Below are 16185 nucleotides of genomic sequence, written 5' to 3'. Positions count from 1 at the left end.
AGATTTCAGTCACTCTTCATTACTTTTTGCTCCATGTATATTTCTATTGAGTAACTTTTCTCTAGTATCCACACATTTAAAATGTGAGAATTTGGAAATCTACTTGTAATACTAACCATGATATGTATCTACAAATAAAATGAATAGGATACGAGAATCCACAACTAGGAATGGGAAGCTTCTTACACATACTGATAGCTTTATGCAAATTCACCAATGGTGCCCCTTTCAGAGAGAAAAATTACCCAAATATTCTCCTTCTGGGGGATATAACTGCCTAACAGAATTATTTTCTCTGGACCTACTGTACCCTTTCTGAGGGTACAGAACTTATTCTTTCAGGCATGGGTTGTATAAACTTAGGTGTGACCCTAATTGGAACTTTATTTAGGAAATCACAATGAAGACCCCAGTGTTGATGAGGCTCTGTGTGCCCCACCCTGTGTGGCCCTGCTCTGTGTGCCTCCCACTGCCCAAAGTACCGTCTCAAGTGGCTCACTATTGAACTTAAGAGAACATTGCTGTCACTTTTGGGGAAAAAGGTCCTTTAAATTTTTTTATTTATTTTTATATTTTTGCATTCAAAATGTCATAGATGCAAAATTCTTAGAAAATACAGAAGAGTATAAGAAGAAAATTTTATTTTAGAAAGTAACCTAATCTACAACTCAGATATAAAAGCTCTTAATATGCTAGGATATATCTTCTGAATCTATCACTTAAATGAAAGTCTTAACTTTTCCACAAATCACTGCTATTGAAAACCTAATTGATTTGGAGAGGGTTGTATGTTTCAACTTGCAGGTTTCAATTAAAATTCATTGATGCTTTCTTGTTTTTCTTGGTCTCAATGACCTGGAAGGAGAGAGAAGAAAGACACAATGAGATCTCAGGTATTGAGATGAATCTCTGCTCATAATTCTCCCACCACCCACAATGTCTGTCCTTCTAATTGACTACAGTGTTCTTCTCTTTTCTACTCAAAGGTTACAGTTTCTGTCTTAGCCATCCCCTTTAATGCATGACCATATTTTGAGTCCTCCTCTGGACATGATCTGGAGCCTGAATACAGACATTTCCTCATGGGCACGTTAGAACAGAGCAGGGGTTCCATAAAGGGATCAAGACAGAACCAAGAGAGAAAGGTAATAGCTTATTCATCCAGTGCAACACATTAAGGGCAGATCCAAGTCAGGCAGAATATTGGCCAGTGGATATACTCAGTAAGAATTTTTCACGATGTAACTGCTGCTGCTTAGATTAGGATATAGGTTCAACATTGTTGAACTGAGGAATTCGAGATGTGGAAAATTTACACTCATGTATATTTCTATGTGCTTGATTATGTTAGTATTTCCAATTTAATGCTTTGCATTTAAATTTAGCTTTGACTCGTGTTTTCAAGACTCCCATTGTGAGCCTCTGTGCTTGTTATGAGTGTGGTTTTTGGTATGAGATATTTGGTGTGATGTCATGTAGAGCCAACTACATCTTTATTTTGTGGGCTAGAAATTTCTTTTCAGTAAAGGATAGCACATTTTTGTATAGATGCAGTTATTCAAAGACACTAGGGCACTCTTGGTTATTTCTGTTTGGCACAAGGAGTGTTGAATGTCTTTATCTCTAAACTTTTTTTTTTTTTGATGCCTGTTATACACATTTTCAGTTTTCCTTTGACTCTTCTGTTCACTCATTTTCATTCTCATTTGCAGTATCCTTTACCTCTGGCCACTCCTAAATAGATAAAGGTCTTTTCCATGGCTTCACTCTCATGTGTCTGATCTCATTCATCCTGCCTAAAAAATCTGTATTCTTGAACCAGACAGCCTGGACTGCAATCTCAGTTCTCCCGCAAGCTGGCTGTTTCAATTAAGGCAAATACTTACCCTTCATGAAGATTAGTATCTATATCTAGGAGAGAGGAATAATAACTGTACCTTCATCATTGTCTCTTGTATGGGTTAGTTGAGCTGAGATACTTGCAGTACTTAGAGTATTTCCTAACATACAGTGAGTGTTCAGTGTTTTCTGTTAGTATAAATGTACATGCTATTATATTACTTTACAATTAGATAATATCATCCAAATCCATAACTTAAACAAGCATCTCTAAACTGACAAAAATATACATGTCCAGTACAAAATTACTTTTTTGTTCCAGATCTGTATATTAAGATCTGCACATCCCCAGATTTATGAAGAGGTATCTGAAATTCCTCCTCTCCAAAACAGAAGATGTTTTCAATCCCTGGATCATGTTCTTCTCAGACATTCTCAATGTTAGTGAACCATCACCATTTATCCTGGATAATATCCCTGAATTGTCCTTGAATGTTCCTTGAATCTTTTCTTTTTCTCACCATCATCATGTAATTAGTCACAAAATCATGACCATCTACCTTCAAAAAAATTATTTCCCCTGTTAACTAATCCTTGTTTGTTTGTATTTCCCCTTCGTGGATTTCTGAAATACTCTTCTGTGATATCCTGGGTAACTAGCTGCCCAATTTTGTAAAAGTTCTAATGTATAACATCTGCAGATTTTTGTGTCATAAATACTTCCACCATGGCTAATTTCAAACTACCAAAGGTTTAACAAAGAGCTCATAAAATTCCTAAATGTTTAACAATAAAATCTACTTAGTGGGGATATGAGTGAACTCCAGCACACTACTTCTAACTGATATCTCTGCCCACAAGCCTAATCTTTCTTTGATACAACCCTATAGATAGTTACCAGAGTATTTTTTGCTAAAATGTCAAAGTTATCAGGCATTCTTCTGCATACAATTTTTCATTTTTTTCATGTATTTTAACAATGAAGTTTCCATTAATTTATTACTGAAAAAGGCTACACTTTCTGTCTCTTTTGTAATCTTTGGGTCTCACTGTCCCACAGTCTTCTATATTTACTTAATTTCAGTTGTACAGAACTCATAATGCTGTTTTATACTTTTGGAATTTTTATGTGTTATTTTCTTTATCAAAAATTTTCACAATGTCTTTACCTTGCTAAAAAAAATAGTACTTATTGCAGATAAATTTCTCATGCTGTGCCAGGTTATGAGATAAGTAAATACATGCACTGTCTCAAATAACTTTTAAGCCAACCGTATGATGTGGAGACTTCCAGTACTTTAGAAGAGCAATTAAAATACTACTTCAATGTCAGACAACTAGTGAGTGCTGAAGCCAGGAATCAAATCAAGTCTGTCTCATTCAAAGCTCTTGTTCTTGATTGTTGTGTTAAATTGTTTTTCTGCACCACTGGTTTATACAAATTTATTTTATTTTATTTTATTTTTTTATTTCGGCTCTTCATGGAGGTACAAAAGCTCAGGTTATATACATTGTCCATGTCCCGTGGTTTATACAAATTTTAAATCAATTAGCACAAGTATCATAGCCTTTCTATAGCTATCTGAATGTCATTTCCTCAATATCTTTTTAAAAATCCTCCACTCACAAATGAGCACAAGAGCATTGCTTAGATTCTCCTTTTACCTGCTGGTCTGGCTATGCAACATGTGAGGAATCTGGTGTTCTGAAAGCCTAAATGAAATTACTTGCCTCTTTGGCAAAATAATATTCCTCTATGCAGTTCTCACCTTGATGAAACTGTGAATGTCAGACTTCAATTTCAGCTTATACTCAATTGTTCTCAGTTGAAAGCAGTAGAGTCGAAGTTTATCTCCTTCTTCACACTTGATATCGTGCCATTTTCCATTCCCCACTACCTCCATGCTTCTTGTATTATCTTGTATTTCATAGATTGTGTTCACCCTCTTCACTGTTTTCTGCAAAAGAAGATTAGCATCCAGCTTCCAAGAATACTGTTAGTAAGTGCCATATATATGAGAGAAAGCCTCATGACAAAGTTAATACCATATGAATAACAATAATGGAAGGTACAGATCTATATGCAGGTTGGTCTAGGTCACCTCAGAGCACCCTTCTTTTATTGTCTTGCTCTTTTAAAGCTTTTCCTGCTCTAGGCATTTTTCAGTCTGCAATTCTAGAACAATGAATGTCTCCCTATTTTTTTCCTGCTCCAACCTTCAGGTCAGCTGAGATTATATGAAGCACCTGGATACAGAGGAATCAAAAAAATTTTTTGGACTTCTTGCTCCTGGTCCTACAAAGAAACAAAGGAACACCTGCCACAATTATTCATTTAGTAGGTTGTGGGGAATTTTATAGGAAAGAATTTCTATAACTCATTCTTCTTCAACCTTCCTCATTATTCACTCTTCCCTAATAACTTGTCCCACTGACCTAAATCCCTTTACTCATCCTTTATAGTGTCTCCCAAACCTGTGCTGTCACCCACCAATTCTAAAATTACATTTATAAGCAAGATATTTTAAAGAGAGTGTAAGAAAGTATGAAAGTAAAATGGGCTATCTTAGAAGACATGTTTATAGGGTTATGAAACAATCAATCATATGAAATGTTAGTTATGTTCATAGCAGTTTGTAATTTTTTTGTGAGGAGGGAGAGATTGAATATGTTATCCTAACAAGTGCCTTGAATTTGGACATCAACATATCAGTAAAACTGTATGCTTTTTAATTATTATTTTATGAATGTTGGGATTAGATTACCTAACCTTCTATGTATCATGGATTTCCATATTTCTCAGTTCTTCAATACTATATCAATAAATAAATGGAGAAATGAAAAAGGTAGAGCAGAGAGCACAAATGCTTAGATCTTATGGATAGCTGTTGAATGTATTTGCGTTTAGGACAATGACAGTCAATTCATTTATTACTCCAAATTCATGTCACAACCACAATTTAACCTTGATAGAGCAATACATCATTCAAAATAAATTTATTAAAATTCACAATAAAATTATGAGCTCCTGTTTGGGGAGAGCTCAAAGAGTAGAAATTATTACATGCACCTATTGATTTATAGATCCTGTGTTGTCCTGGCTCATTATGGCTGAGAACAGACAATCCTAACTGCCAACATTTCTAACTAATTTTTTTTCAAAGCACTTGTATGTATTTTGGAATAAGGTGGTTAATGGATAACCTCATCCTATTTCGTATTGCATGGGCAAATTTCTTGACTATCTCTAGTCAAGATGAAATCTCAGGTTTCAATATTCAATCAGTAAGCAGAATATGGGAAACTAAGACATTTAATTCTAGGTACTGGTGAAGCAATGAAAAAAACAATATTAAGAGATTACCTTTTGTAACTTAAACAACCCATACACTATTGATCCAGATGCTTGTTTGTGAAGATAATTGATTTTGGGAGTTTTGTTTGCTTTTCTGATAATGCTGTTTGGGACCTCGAACTTTTGATAAAGCCCAACTTCAGACACAGATGATGCTTCATGTAGCTCCAGGATTCCATTACTTTCAATGTAATCAGATATGGTAATAATCTTCATTTTTACAAATTTGTCTTTCAAGTTGATGTTGAAAACCTTCACTTGGAAAAACTGACTCTTACTAGCCACTGTAGCATGAAACATTTTGTTTTTTCCTTCCTCAGGGGACCCATATTCAAATGGCTGTGTTGCTTTCAGTACCATCACTGTTATTTGGCCTTTTTGGAGAACATTTCTTCTGGTAGCCACCTGAGGTTGGGCCTGAGTTTTCTGATTCTGTGATGGAAAGACACAGGAAAATAAAATTACTAGTTTGAGCAGGGACTACAAAGTCACTTTCCTGTGAGAGAAACCTCAACCACAACATTGGGCCCAACAACTTTCAGGGTTATTTGGAGTTGAGGCTAGGGTAGAGAGAAACTGCTTGACAGGAATGACGGGCTAGTGAGCTGGTGGAGTTTAGCTAGTCAAAGTACAAGGCTCAACAACCTCCGAAGTCAGAACACCTTCACTGATGCAGAATAGTTTTCCTGAGGCAAAAAACAATCTTGTTCAAGAACAACATAGAGTAGCATATGATGAAAGCATTATTATAAGGTAATTTGAAAGAAAGATTAGAATATAATAATAAATCCAATATACTCTCTACCCACCTAAATGACCAAAAGCAATCAAAAGAGTGTAAAAACAAATTGGATAGCACTGAAAATGGAGAATGGTGCTCACCACAAGCCTCAAATGTTAAGGATTTCCAATTATCATTAGGGTACCCTTTGCCTTTTTGGAAGTCCGACTCCTTTATCTAGTTCCCCAAAACAATGCTGTGTTATGACTGTGAGAAAGACAGGGGCTGGCTCAACATATAAGTAGGCTGTGGTAGAGGATCTCTGGTTAGACCCATGTCTTCAAATGTGTATACACAGCATTTCATGATGGCTGGAATAATAGCGAAAAAGATAACAAGGTTTTTATTTTTATCTCTAATCTTTTTTCTCCACAGTGGCCTGGTCTATCTGAGTTATAGCAGAATACTCTCATGCAAGAAAGTTGCTTGATCTGTAATAGGAAGTCTGGGGAGCAAAGACAGGGCATGAATTCACATGAACTAGTACAAGGAGCCAAGCTACGTACCTCCACAGAGCAGAAGTGCTTAGAGTGGTCTGTCCTGATGTATTACACACAACAATCACCTGTGGGTCATTGCACTTTACTTGGATGTGGCTTCTCAACAATGTGAACAATTTGCCATAACACAGGAAACAATTTTCCCAAAGCAAATCAGTATCAAAAAGAGTTACACATGAGTATAACAATAGTAACAGCAGAGGGCACTGTCACTGTGCTGAAGAAAATTTGGGGAAGAGAAACAGAAAGAGTATACCTGAGTCAAGGAAGTGTTGGATGGAGTTGATGATGATATCTGGGGAGGTAAGGGAGGGCCTGTTGCTGCAGGTATGCTGGGTCTTGGAGGAAAGGGAGGCTGACTCTGCTCTTGCGATGCCTTATTCCTTTTGGCTTCAGTGCTTTCTTGGGGTGTGATTTTTCTTTTCTGAAAGTAATTTAATTTTCCTGTTAATGAGGTTCAGTATCAAAGGAAGCAGAGCATGTTTTCATCACTGTAGAGGACATTTTATTTATATTGGATGTGATGCCCTTGGAAATCATAGGGGATTCCAACCTATCACTTGAAATTATGCCCAGTGAGTAATAATGGGTGTAAATTGTTGCATTTAAAATGAGATGAATGATTTTAGCATTCATGTTGCTCTTTAAATTATCTCTGTGGTATGTTGGGAAGAGCACTACATTTGGAATTTAAATGATCTAAATTTGTGTAAGCATGGGCAAGATGTATTTCAAAACTGATTTTATACACACACACACACACACACACACACACACATATATTTTTTTTTCAGAGAGTATTACGGGGGTACAAATGTTTAGGTTAGGTATATTGCCTTTGCCCTGCCTGAGTCAGAGCTACAAGCATGTCCATCCCCCGGATTATGCACACTGCACACATTAGGTGTAAATATACCCATCCCCTCCTCCCCTTCCCACCTGCCCAACACCTGATGAATGTTACTTCCCTATGTGCACATAAGTGTTGATCAGTTAGTACCAATTTGATGGTGAGTACATGTGGTGCTTGTTTTTCCATTCATGTGATACTTCACTTAGTAGAATGGGCTCCAGCTCCATCCAGGATAATAGAAGAGGTGCCAGATCACGATTGTTTTTTGTGCCTGTTGAGAGCTCCATGGTATACATATACTACATTTTATTAATCCACTCATGGATTGATGGACACTTCGATTGTTTCCATATCTTTGCAATTGTGAATTGTGCTGCTATAAACATTCTAGTGCAGATGTCTTTTTTATAGCATGTAAAGAAAAAAAAAGAAAAAAAATAAGTAATTATGTCAATCAATACTATTATTTAGTTAAATTTACTTAATACATTTACTTACAGAAAAAAAAATGGGATTGCTGGATCAAGTGGTAGTTCTACTTGTAGTTCTTCGAGGTATTTCCATACTACTTTTCATAGAGTTTGTACTAGTTTGCAGTCCCACCAGCAGTGTAGGAGTGTTCCTATCTCTCTGCATCCACACCAACATTTGTTGTTTTGGGACTTTTTGATAAAAGCCATTCTCATTGTAGATAAGTGATATCTCATTGTGGTTTTGATTTGCATTTCCCTGATGATTAGAAATGTTGGACATTTTTTCATATGTTTGTTGGCCCTTAGTCTGTCTTCTTTTGAAAAGTTTCTATCCATTTCCTTTTCCCACTTTTTAATGGTGTCATTTGTTTTGTTTTTTCTTGCTGATATTCCTGAGTTCTATATAGATTCTAATTACAGCCCTTTATCGGATATGTAGCATGTGAATATTTTCTCCCATTCTGTAGGTTGTCTGTTTGCTCTTGTGATAGTTTCCTTGGCTGTGCAGAAGTTTTTTAATTTGATCAGGTACCATATATTTATTTTTGTTATTGCTGTGATTGCCTGTGGGGTCTTCTTCATAAATTCTTTCCCTAGGCCAATATCTATAAGAGTTTTTCCAACATTGTCTTCTAGAATTCTTATAGGTTCATGCCTTAGGTTTAAGTTTGTTATCTATCTTGAATTTATTTTTGTCCTATTTTTATAATGCTGATGGTGATATATGTATGTCATAGAAATTTTTATTACCTGTTTTACACTGCTCACTCTTTGCCTAGCACAAAATTGAGCCATAATTTTTCAATTATGTACATGTAAACTTTGCTGGAATATTAATGAAGAACAAAATGCCATAGCAAAGTTTCTTCTGTGGACCTTCAATCCTGCTCCTCTTTGTCAACTTTACCTGAGGTATAAGAGTCTTCTTTGCTCCTTTGGATGTCAGAGCACTACTTGTGGTGGGTGCAGGTGTAGCAGGACTCACTTCTTCATGATTCCTCTTTTTCACTGTACTTCTTTATTTTGCTTTGATTTTCCTAGCAACTGAAGAAAGAAAGAAAAAATGCACAGTAAACCCAGAGCTGCTGGTCTAAGACAGCTGAAATAGTCTCAATACTATTTCATCTCAGCTCCTGCAGAGGGCTCAGGTATGCTTTAGTCTACCTCCACTGCACTAGCCCAGCCTGGCCTCAAGGTGACCAGCAGTCACAGCACGGGCACAGACACTGTCTCATGCTCCTCAGGGCTTCCTGTACTCCTCCCCTGTGCACTGAGCACATCCTTCCCATCCTCTGAATTCCAAGGATCAGTCAAACTCTTTCGCAATCCTGTTCTCCTATCATTTCCTTGTAACACTTTAAAGCTTTCATGATGCTATCAGGCTGATCATTTTCTTTGGAAGATCTGTTCAAATTACAGAAATAAGTGAAATGAAATATGACTTGAATTGCGATGTGACAAAGTAATGATAATGGCTTTGGAATTAATGAAAAGTTTAGCCCAACAATTTGCAATGGGAATGTTCTACACATATCATGATATAACAATTTGTTTCATAATTGGTTATATATAAATGTTTTAAAAATAAACCACAAATTGTCATATTGTTTAGTCACTTTTCATTGTTTCTAATGTACTGGAAACCTCAGTCTGTCATCAACTCCCTCTGTCTTTTGTTCCTTATCACCTATAAGGATAAGGAACCCCAAATATATTCTGCAAAATACATCAATCTTGTTTGTAAGAAACAGAATGCCCTATGTTGTCATATGGTTGGCCTTTGAGGTGCCAACATTGTCATGGCTACTGAGTCATAAATTGGAAAGTATCAACTTTGGCTAAGGTGGGGTTCTACTCAGGACTGGGGAGACTCAGGGCAAAGCAGTTGGTCATATGTGAGATTGCCCCTATTACCTTTTAACTTCTCTTTCCGAAGCTTGTCAGCAAGGCTTTTAAGGGAGTCTATATCTTTGACCAGTTCCATTAATTTGTCCACACAGGCAGCACCTGGGAACTTTTCTGCCATCAAATCAGAAATCTTAATTCTGTTATACTCATCTTGCATTTTTCTTGTCAGTTGTAAATCATTGGCCAGTAAGGACTTAACTGTTGCAATTTCATAATCATTCATATTCTCTAAACCTCTCAACAGAACGATTTGGTTGTATTCAGTCATAATTATTCAAGTTATAGCTCTATCTACAAGAGAAAAATGACATACAGTGTTGCACATTTATACGGAGAATTTAAAATATGAGTTATGCCCATATGAGTGGCCCATGCCAAATTGTTGTCCTTGGATGTGCATGAGAAAGAGAGTCTAAATTACCAGATGTGTCACATTGAAAAATGGATCAATACCTGATGTATTAGGAAATTCAAAGAAGTTCTTCCCTTTTAATGTTGATAGTTGAATTTGGTCAAAGTGGGTGTGGTGGAAGGATGTTTGGAAATAGGTAATTGTTGCATGTTTAGAGTATGGGCTTTGTGATGTCAAAATCCTTCCTCTTCCCATCCTTTATTGGGCTGGAGCAAGTCCCTCAATGACTGCCTCTTGGTTCCTAACTCTTCCCACAACCACTGTGACTGAAGTGGCCTATATGCAAATGGGCTGCAGCCTCCCGCCTTATATGAATAACCTGTCACAACACTATAGTTCCACCACTGGGTACCAACCCTAGTACAGTTAGCTCTTCCCTTATCAGGTCTAATTAGCATCCTGTCTCTCTGGGGCTTGGGCTTGGAGCTTGTTCTGTGTCTTACGTGTCCACATCACTGTCGTTTTGGTGGCCTTCTATATGCTCCCTAGTGTATAAATGTGGCATTTATATTTTGGCTTTGATTCCATTTCAGTCAATTACTTTCCTCTTACTAGTCTTACTTTTACTTTTACTATTTATAGCTCTTTCAGTCAACCAGGTAGGTTTGTTTTTATAATGACATGGCATTATCTGTCTTGAAATCCTTCAGTAAGTTTCCATTTTCTTTGGTAAAAATTCCTGCTCATTTCCATGACTTGAAGGGCTTTGAATATACTGTATTTTTTCCTTCTGTTAGTTTTGTATTTATTATAATGTATGCTCTAGAAATATATAGCACCTTTACTAGCCAGTTCTTGTTATTGTTTATTCCCTTCCTGCTGTGTGGAAAATGATTCCCACTTTTTCTGTTCTGATTATTTCCCTACAGCCTTCAATGCTCAAGTGAGGATTCAGGTCCTGGAAGCAATTATGGTCCTCAGTTTCACTTATCTGGGCATCTTTAACACCTGTTGTACTTCCTTCATGACCCTGTGAGCACATGGCATGGATTCCAAGTTTCTGCTTAAATTTATGAGTTCCTTTAGTTTGTAGACCACATGTTTGTGCAACTTTTATATAATTAGCATGTTCAAATTCTTTGGACGTTGAATTATTTCTTTTTGAGAGAACATGTGTGTTCCCTGATTGATCAGGCCCATCAAATTAAGAAAAACTCCATGCTAGGACACATTGTAGTAAGATTGAAGGACATTAAAAACAAAGTAAAAATGCTGAAAACTTCCAAGTAGAACACTTACAAAGATTGAAGGTTCTTATTAAACAGTCTGTAGCAGGTCAAGAGAGTAATTTTTATATAGTATTGGTCAAAAATGTTATGCCTGAAATTTTAAAACTTAAGAAATTAAAAAACGAAAAGTTTTTGGTGGGTTGGGGTGTTGCAGTGTTAAGAAGGGATTGGAGTTAGCAGGAAGGTACAGCTGCAAAATATATTTGCAAAATATCTATAGAATATACACAAAGAAAGATAGAAGGGAATCAAAATATGTCACTTCATAAAAATCAACATAAGGATGGCAGTAAGGGAGGAAAGGAGGAGCAGAATAGCAATAAAACATACAGAAAATAAATAACAAAATGGCAATAATAACTTCTTCCTTAATAGCGATTACTTCAAATATAAATGGCTTAAACTTAACAAACAAAAAGCATATATGATGCCATGAATTTAAAAACATAATCTAAATATATGCTGACTACAAAAGACTCACTTTATACATCTAATGACAGACATAAGCAGAAGGTGAAACAATGGAAAAGATATTCCATGCAAAAAAGCAGACGTTGCTACATTTGTAACAGATAAAATAAAGTTTAAGTAAAAAATTGTTTGCATTAACATTATATTATGACGAAAGGGTCTATTCATCTAGATTATATAGCAAAAATAACCACAGGTTCTAAATACATAAATCTAACACCAACAGAACTGAATGGAGAAATAGACACCCCTAAAATAATAGTAAGAAACTTTAATGTCCCATTTTCAATAATTGATAGAACAACCTGACTGTTGATCAATAAGGAAAAAAGAAGATCATGAAAAACAGATCTTATACACATATCAAGAACAGTGAAGCCAACAATAGTAGAATACACATTTTTCATAAGAAAACATGAAAAATTTTCCAGTGTATACCATACATTAGAAAACAAAACAAATGTTAGTAGATTGTAAGTTTGAAACATACAAAATATCTTTTTTGATTGCAGTGGGATGAAACTAGAAATCAGTAATAGAAGGAAAACTGTAAAATCCATGAAAGTGTGAATTTAAACAACACACGCTTAAGCAATCAAAGCATATTCACACCTAAGGGGTAGCGTGCGCACCATCTGGTGGATGGACATGCTTGAAGCTCTGACTCAAGTGGGGCAAAGGCAATATATGTAAACTAAACATTTGTACCCCTGTAATATGCTGAAATAAATATAAATAAAGAAAAAAAGAAAAAACAAGAATCACAAGGCACATCCAAAGAATGGAAAAACAAGCAACACATGTACTCACCAGAAAATTGGTTTCCCTGATCATCACCTAAATGCACATTGGGGAATGATACCAACTGGATATCAGACTGAGGTGGGGGGTGGGGGGAGGGGATAGGTGTATGCCTACACGATGAGTGCATTGCGTACTCTCTGGGGAATGGACATGCTTGAAGGTGCTGACCCGGGGAGGTAGGGGTGGGGGGAGGGGGATGGAGGTATGACTACATGGTGAGTGCCAGGCCCACTGTCTGGAGAATGGACACGCTTGAGGCTCTGACTCAGGGGGATGGGTGGGACACGGAAAGTGTATATAACCTGAGCTTTTGTACCCCCATGAAGAGCTGAAATAAAAAAAATTTAAAAAAAAAGAATGTATTTAGATAAATTAAATGAAAACACAAATTTACATTTTACTGAACATAGAGAAAACAGAGGTTAGAGAGTAATTTATAGATGTGAACACATTAAAAAAGAAGACAGATCTCAAATCAACAACTTACGTTTACACTTTAAGGAACCTGAAAAATTAGAACTACCTAAACCCAAATGTAGCAAAGAAAAAAGCAAATTATACAGATTAGATTATATTAAATATAAATATAAACACAATAGAGGAATTCAATGAAAACGAGTGGGTTCTTTGAAAAGGTGAATGATACTGATAGAAAGTTAGCTAGATTGACTAATAGGAAAAAGGAGACTCAAATAATAAAATCAAAAATTAAAAAGAGAACATTACAACAAATTTACAGAAATAGAGAATGCTATGAATAATTGCATGCCAATAAGTTTGATAACCTACATGAAATGGATAAATTCATAGAAACATATAATGCACCAATTTTGGATAATGAAGAAATAGAAAATCTGAATAGGCACATGACTAGCAATGAGGTTGAATCAAAATTAAAAACCTCTTAACAAAGAAAAGTCCAGGCTGGATGGTTTTGCTGGTGAATTCTACCTAACATTTAAAAAAGAATTAAAACCAATTCTCCTCAAACTTGTCCAAAAAATTGAAAAGGAGGAAATACTTCTTATACCTCTGACAGACAGAGGTATAAGAAGAAATGGAAAGTACTAATATCCCTGATGCATAGTGACACAAGCATTTTTGATAAAATACTAGCAAACATACTTCAATAGCACATTAAATAGATTTATGCAATGTGATGCAGTGGGTTTATTTTCAGAATGCAAAAATGGTTCACCATATGAAAATTAATTAGGACAAGACACTGCATTAACACAATGAAAGATAAAAACACATGCTCATCTCAAATGATGCTAAAAAACTGACAAAAGTCAACCTAATTTCTTTATAAAAACACTCAACAAGCTAGAATAAGTGGAACCTACTTCAACATAATAAAGCACATATACAAAAAGCCCACAGCTAATACTATTCTCACTGATAAAAGGTGGAAAGAATGACAAAGAGGCTTGTTTTCTTCACTTCTATTTGAGAGCGTACTGAAGTCCAAGGCACAATTATACAAAAGAAAAAAGAAATAAAAGACAGTCAAATAAGAAAAGAAGAAGTAAAATTATCTCTCTTCACAGGTGATATGATCTTATATGTGGAAACCCCCAAAGATTTAACAAAAAACTTAGAATTAATAAACAAATTCAGCAAAGTGGAAGAATACATGATCAACACACATGCAAATCAGTTGTGTTTCCATACAGTAACAATAAACAATCCAAAAAAGAAATTAAGAATGCAATTCCATTTACAATAGCTTCAAAAGTAGCAAAACACTTAGGAATAAACTTAGCAAAGGAGCTGAATGTCTTGCCACTGAAAATTGTATAACATTAAGAAATAATTAAAGAAGACACACACACATATGGAAAGCTGTCTGTGTTCGTGGACTGAAAGACTTGATATTTTAAGGTGTCAATAGCAAAAGGATCTACAGATGCAATGCAATCTCCATCAAACTTTCAACAGTGTTTTTTAAAATAAATACAAAAATTCATGTGGAATATCAAGGGACTGCAAATACCCACACAATCTTGAAAAAGAAGAGCAAATATGGAGGTTTCAGACTTCTTAAATTCGAAGCTACAGTAATCAAAACAGTGTGGTACTAATATGAAGACAGATATACAAACCAATGGAATAGAATAGAGAACAAAGAGATAAACACTCACATATTTGGTCAAATGATTTTTGACATGGGTATCAAAATCATTTAATCACGAAAGGATGGTCATTTCAAAAATGGTGTTGGACAATAGCATATTCACATAGAAAAAACGAAGTTAGACCTTAACCTATATCATATACAAAAATTACCTAAAAGTAGATCAATGACCTGCAAATTAGTCCCTGTGGAAAGTAATTTGGAGATACCTCAAAGAGCTAAAAATAGAAGTACCGTTTGATCCAACAATGCCACTATTATGCATCTATCCAAGGGAAAAAAGAAGACATTTTATAATAAAGACATCTGCATTCAAATGTTTATAGCAGCACAATTCACAATTGCAAAGATGTGGAAACAACCCAAGGGCCCATCGATATGAGTGGATTAATAAAATGAGGTATATGTATACCATGGAATACTACTCAACTACAAAAAACAATGGTGATCTAGCACCTCTTATATTATCCTGGATAGAGATTGAGCCCATCCTTCAAAGTGAGACAGGTATACACAAGGGTGGAAAAACATGCACCACATGTACTCGCCATCAAATTGGTACTAACTGATTAAAATAAGGCGTTCACATGGTAGTAATACTCATTGGGTGCCGGTCAGGTGAGGGGAGTAAGGGATGGGTAAACCCACAACTAATGGAAGTGGAAAGCATTGTATGGGGGAGGGACACGCTTGTAGCCCTGGCTTGGGTGCAACAAATGTATTACATGTAACCAAAATGTTTGTACTCCCATAATATCCTGAATAAGAAAAATAAAATAATTAAAAAATTAAAAAAATAAAGTAGATCAATGATCTAATATAAGAACTAAAACTATAGTTCAACTCTCAAAAGAAAATATAAGAGAAAGGCTTCATGAATTTGAGTTTGGCAACTGTTTGTTATATATGACACCAGCAGCACTGGGCACAAAAGAATAAAATAGAAAAATTAAACCACATCAACATTTTAGATTTCTTTGCATCAAAGTACACAATCAGCAAAGTAAAAAAGGAACCTAGAGAATGGGGGAAAATATTCACAAATCATATATCTGATAAGGGCTTAATAACCAAAATATATAGAGAACTCCTACATCTGAGCAACAACAACAAAACCCAAATAATCTGATTAAAAATGTGACAGCAGTACAAGTGTCCATTAATGGATGAGCATGTAAACAAATTGTGGCATGAACATGTAGTGGATTATTATTACACCCTAGGAAGAAACGAAATTCTGACACATGGTGCATTACAACATGGATCAGCCTTGAGGACCTTATGTTAAATGACGTAAGTCACAAAAGACAAATGTTGTATGATTAAACATATTCAAAGTGCTTGGAGTATTCAAATTCATAGAGACATAAAGTAGAATGATGTTTTTCAATGTCTAGCGGGAAAGGGAATGGGAAAATTGTTG

The 16185-nt window shown here is 35.6% G+C and overlaps 1 protein-coding gene across 1 annotated transcript; it reads right to left on the bottom strand.

The window, feature by feature from the left end:
* Nucleotides 1-807: 807 nt before the first annotated feature.
* On the bottom strand, nucleotides 808-9977 carry MNDA (myeloid cell nuclear differentiation antigen). The gene is given in 6 exon segments (XM_045546381.1): nucleotides 808-855; nucleotides 3609-3797; nucleotides 5204-5626; nucleotides 6732-6899; nucleotides 8709-8845; nucleotides 9716-9977. Coding segments are annotated over 6 exon segments (1227 nt in total).
* Nucleotides 9978-16185: the final 6208 nt, after the last annotated feature.

Source organism: Lemur catta, chromosome 3, assembly GCF_020740605.2.
Source record: "Lemur catta isolate mLemCat1 chromosome 3, mLemCat1.pri, whole genome shotgun sequence".
NCBI lineage: Eukaryota > Metazoa > Chordata > Mammalia > Primates > Lemuridae > Lemur > Lemur catta.
The sequence above is the reverse complement of the archived record's forward strand: the minus strand, read 5'-3'. Positions and strand labels throughout refer to the sequence as shown.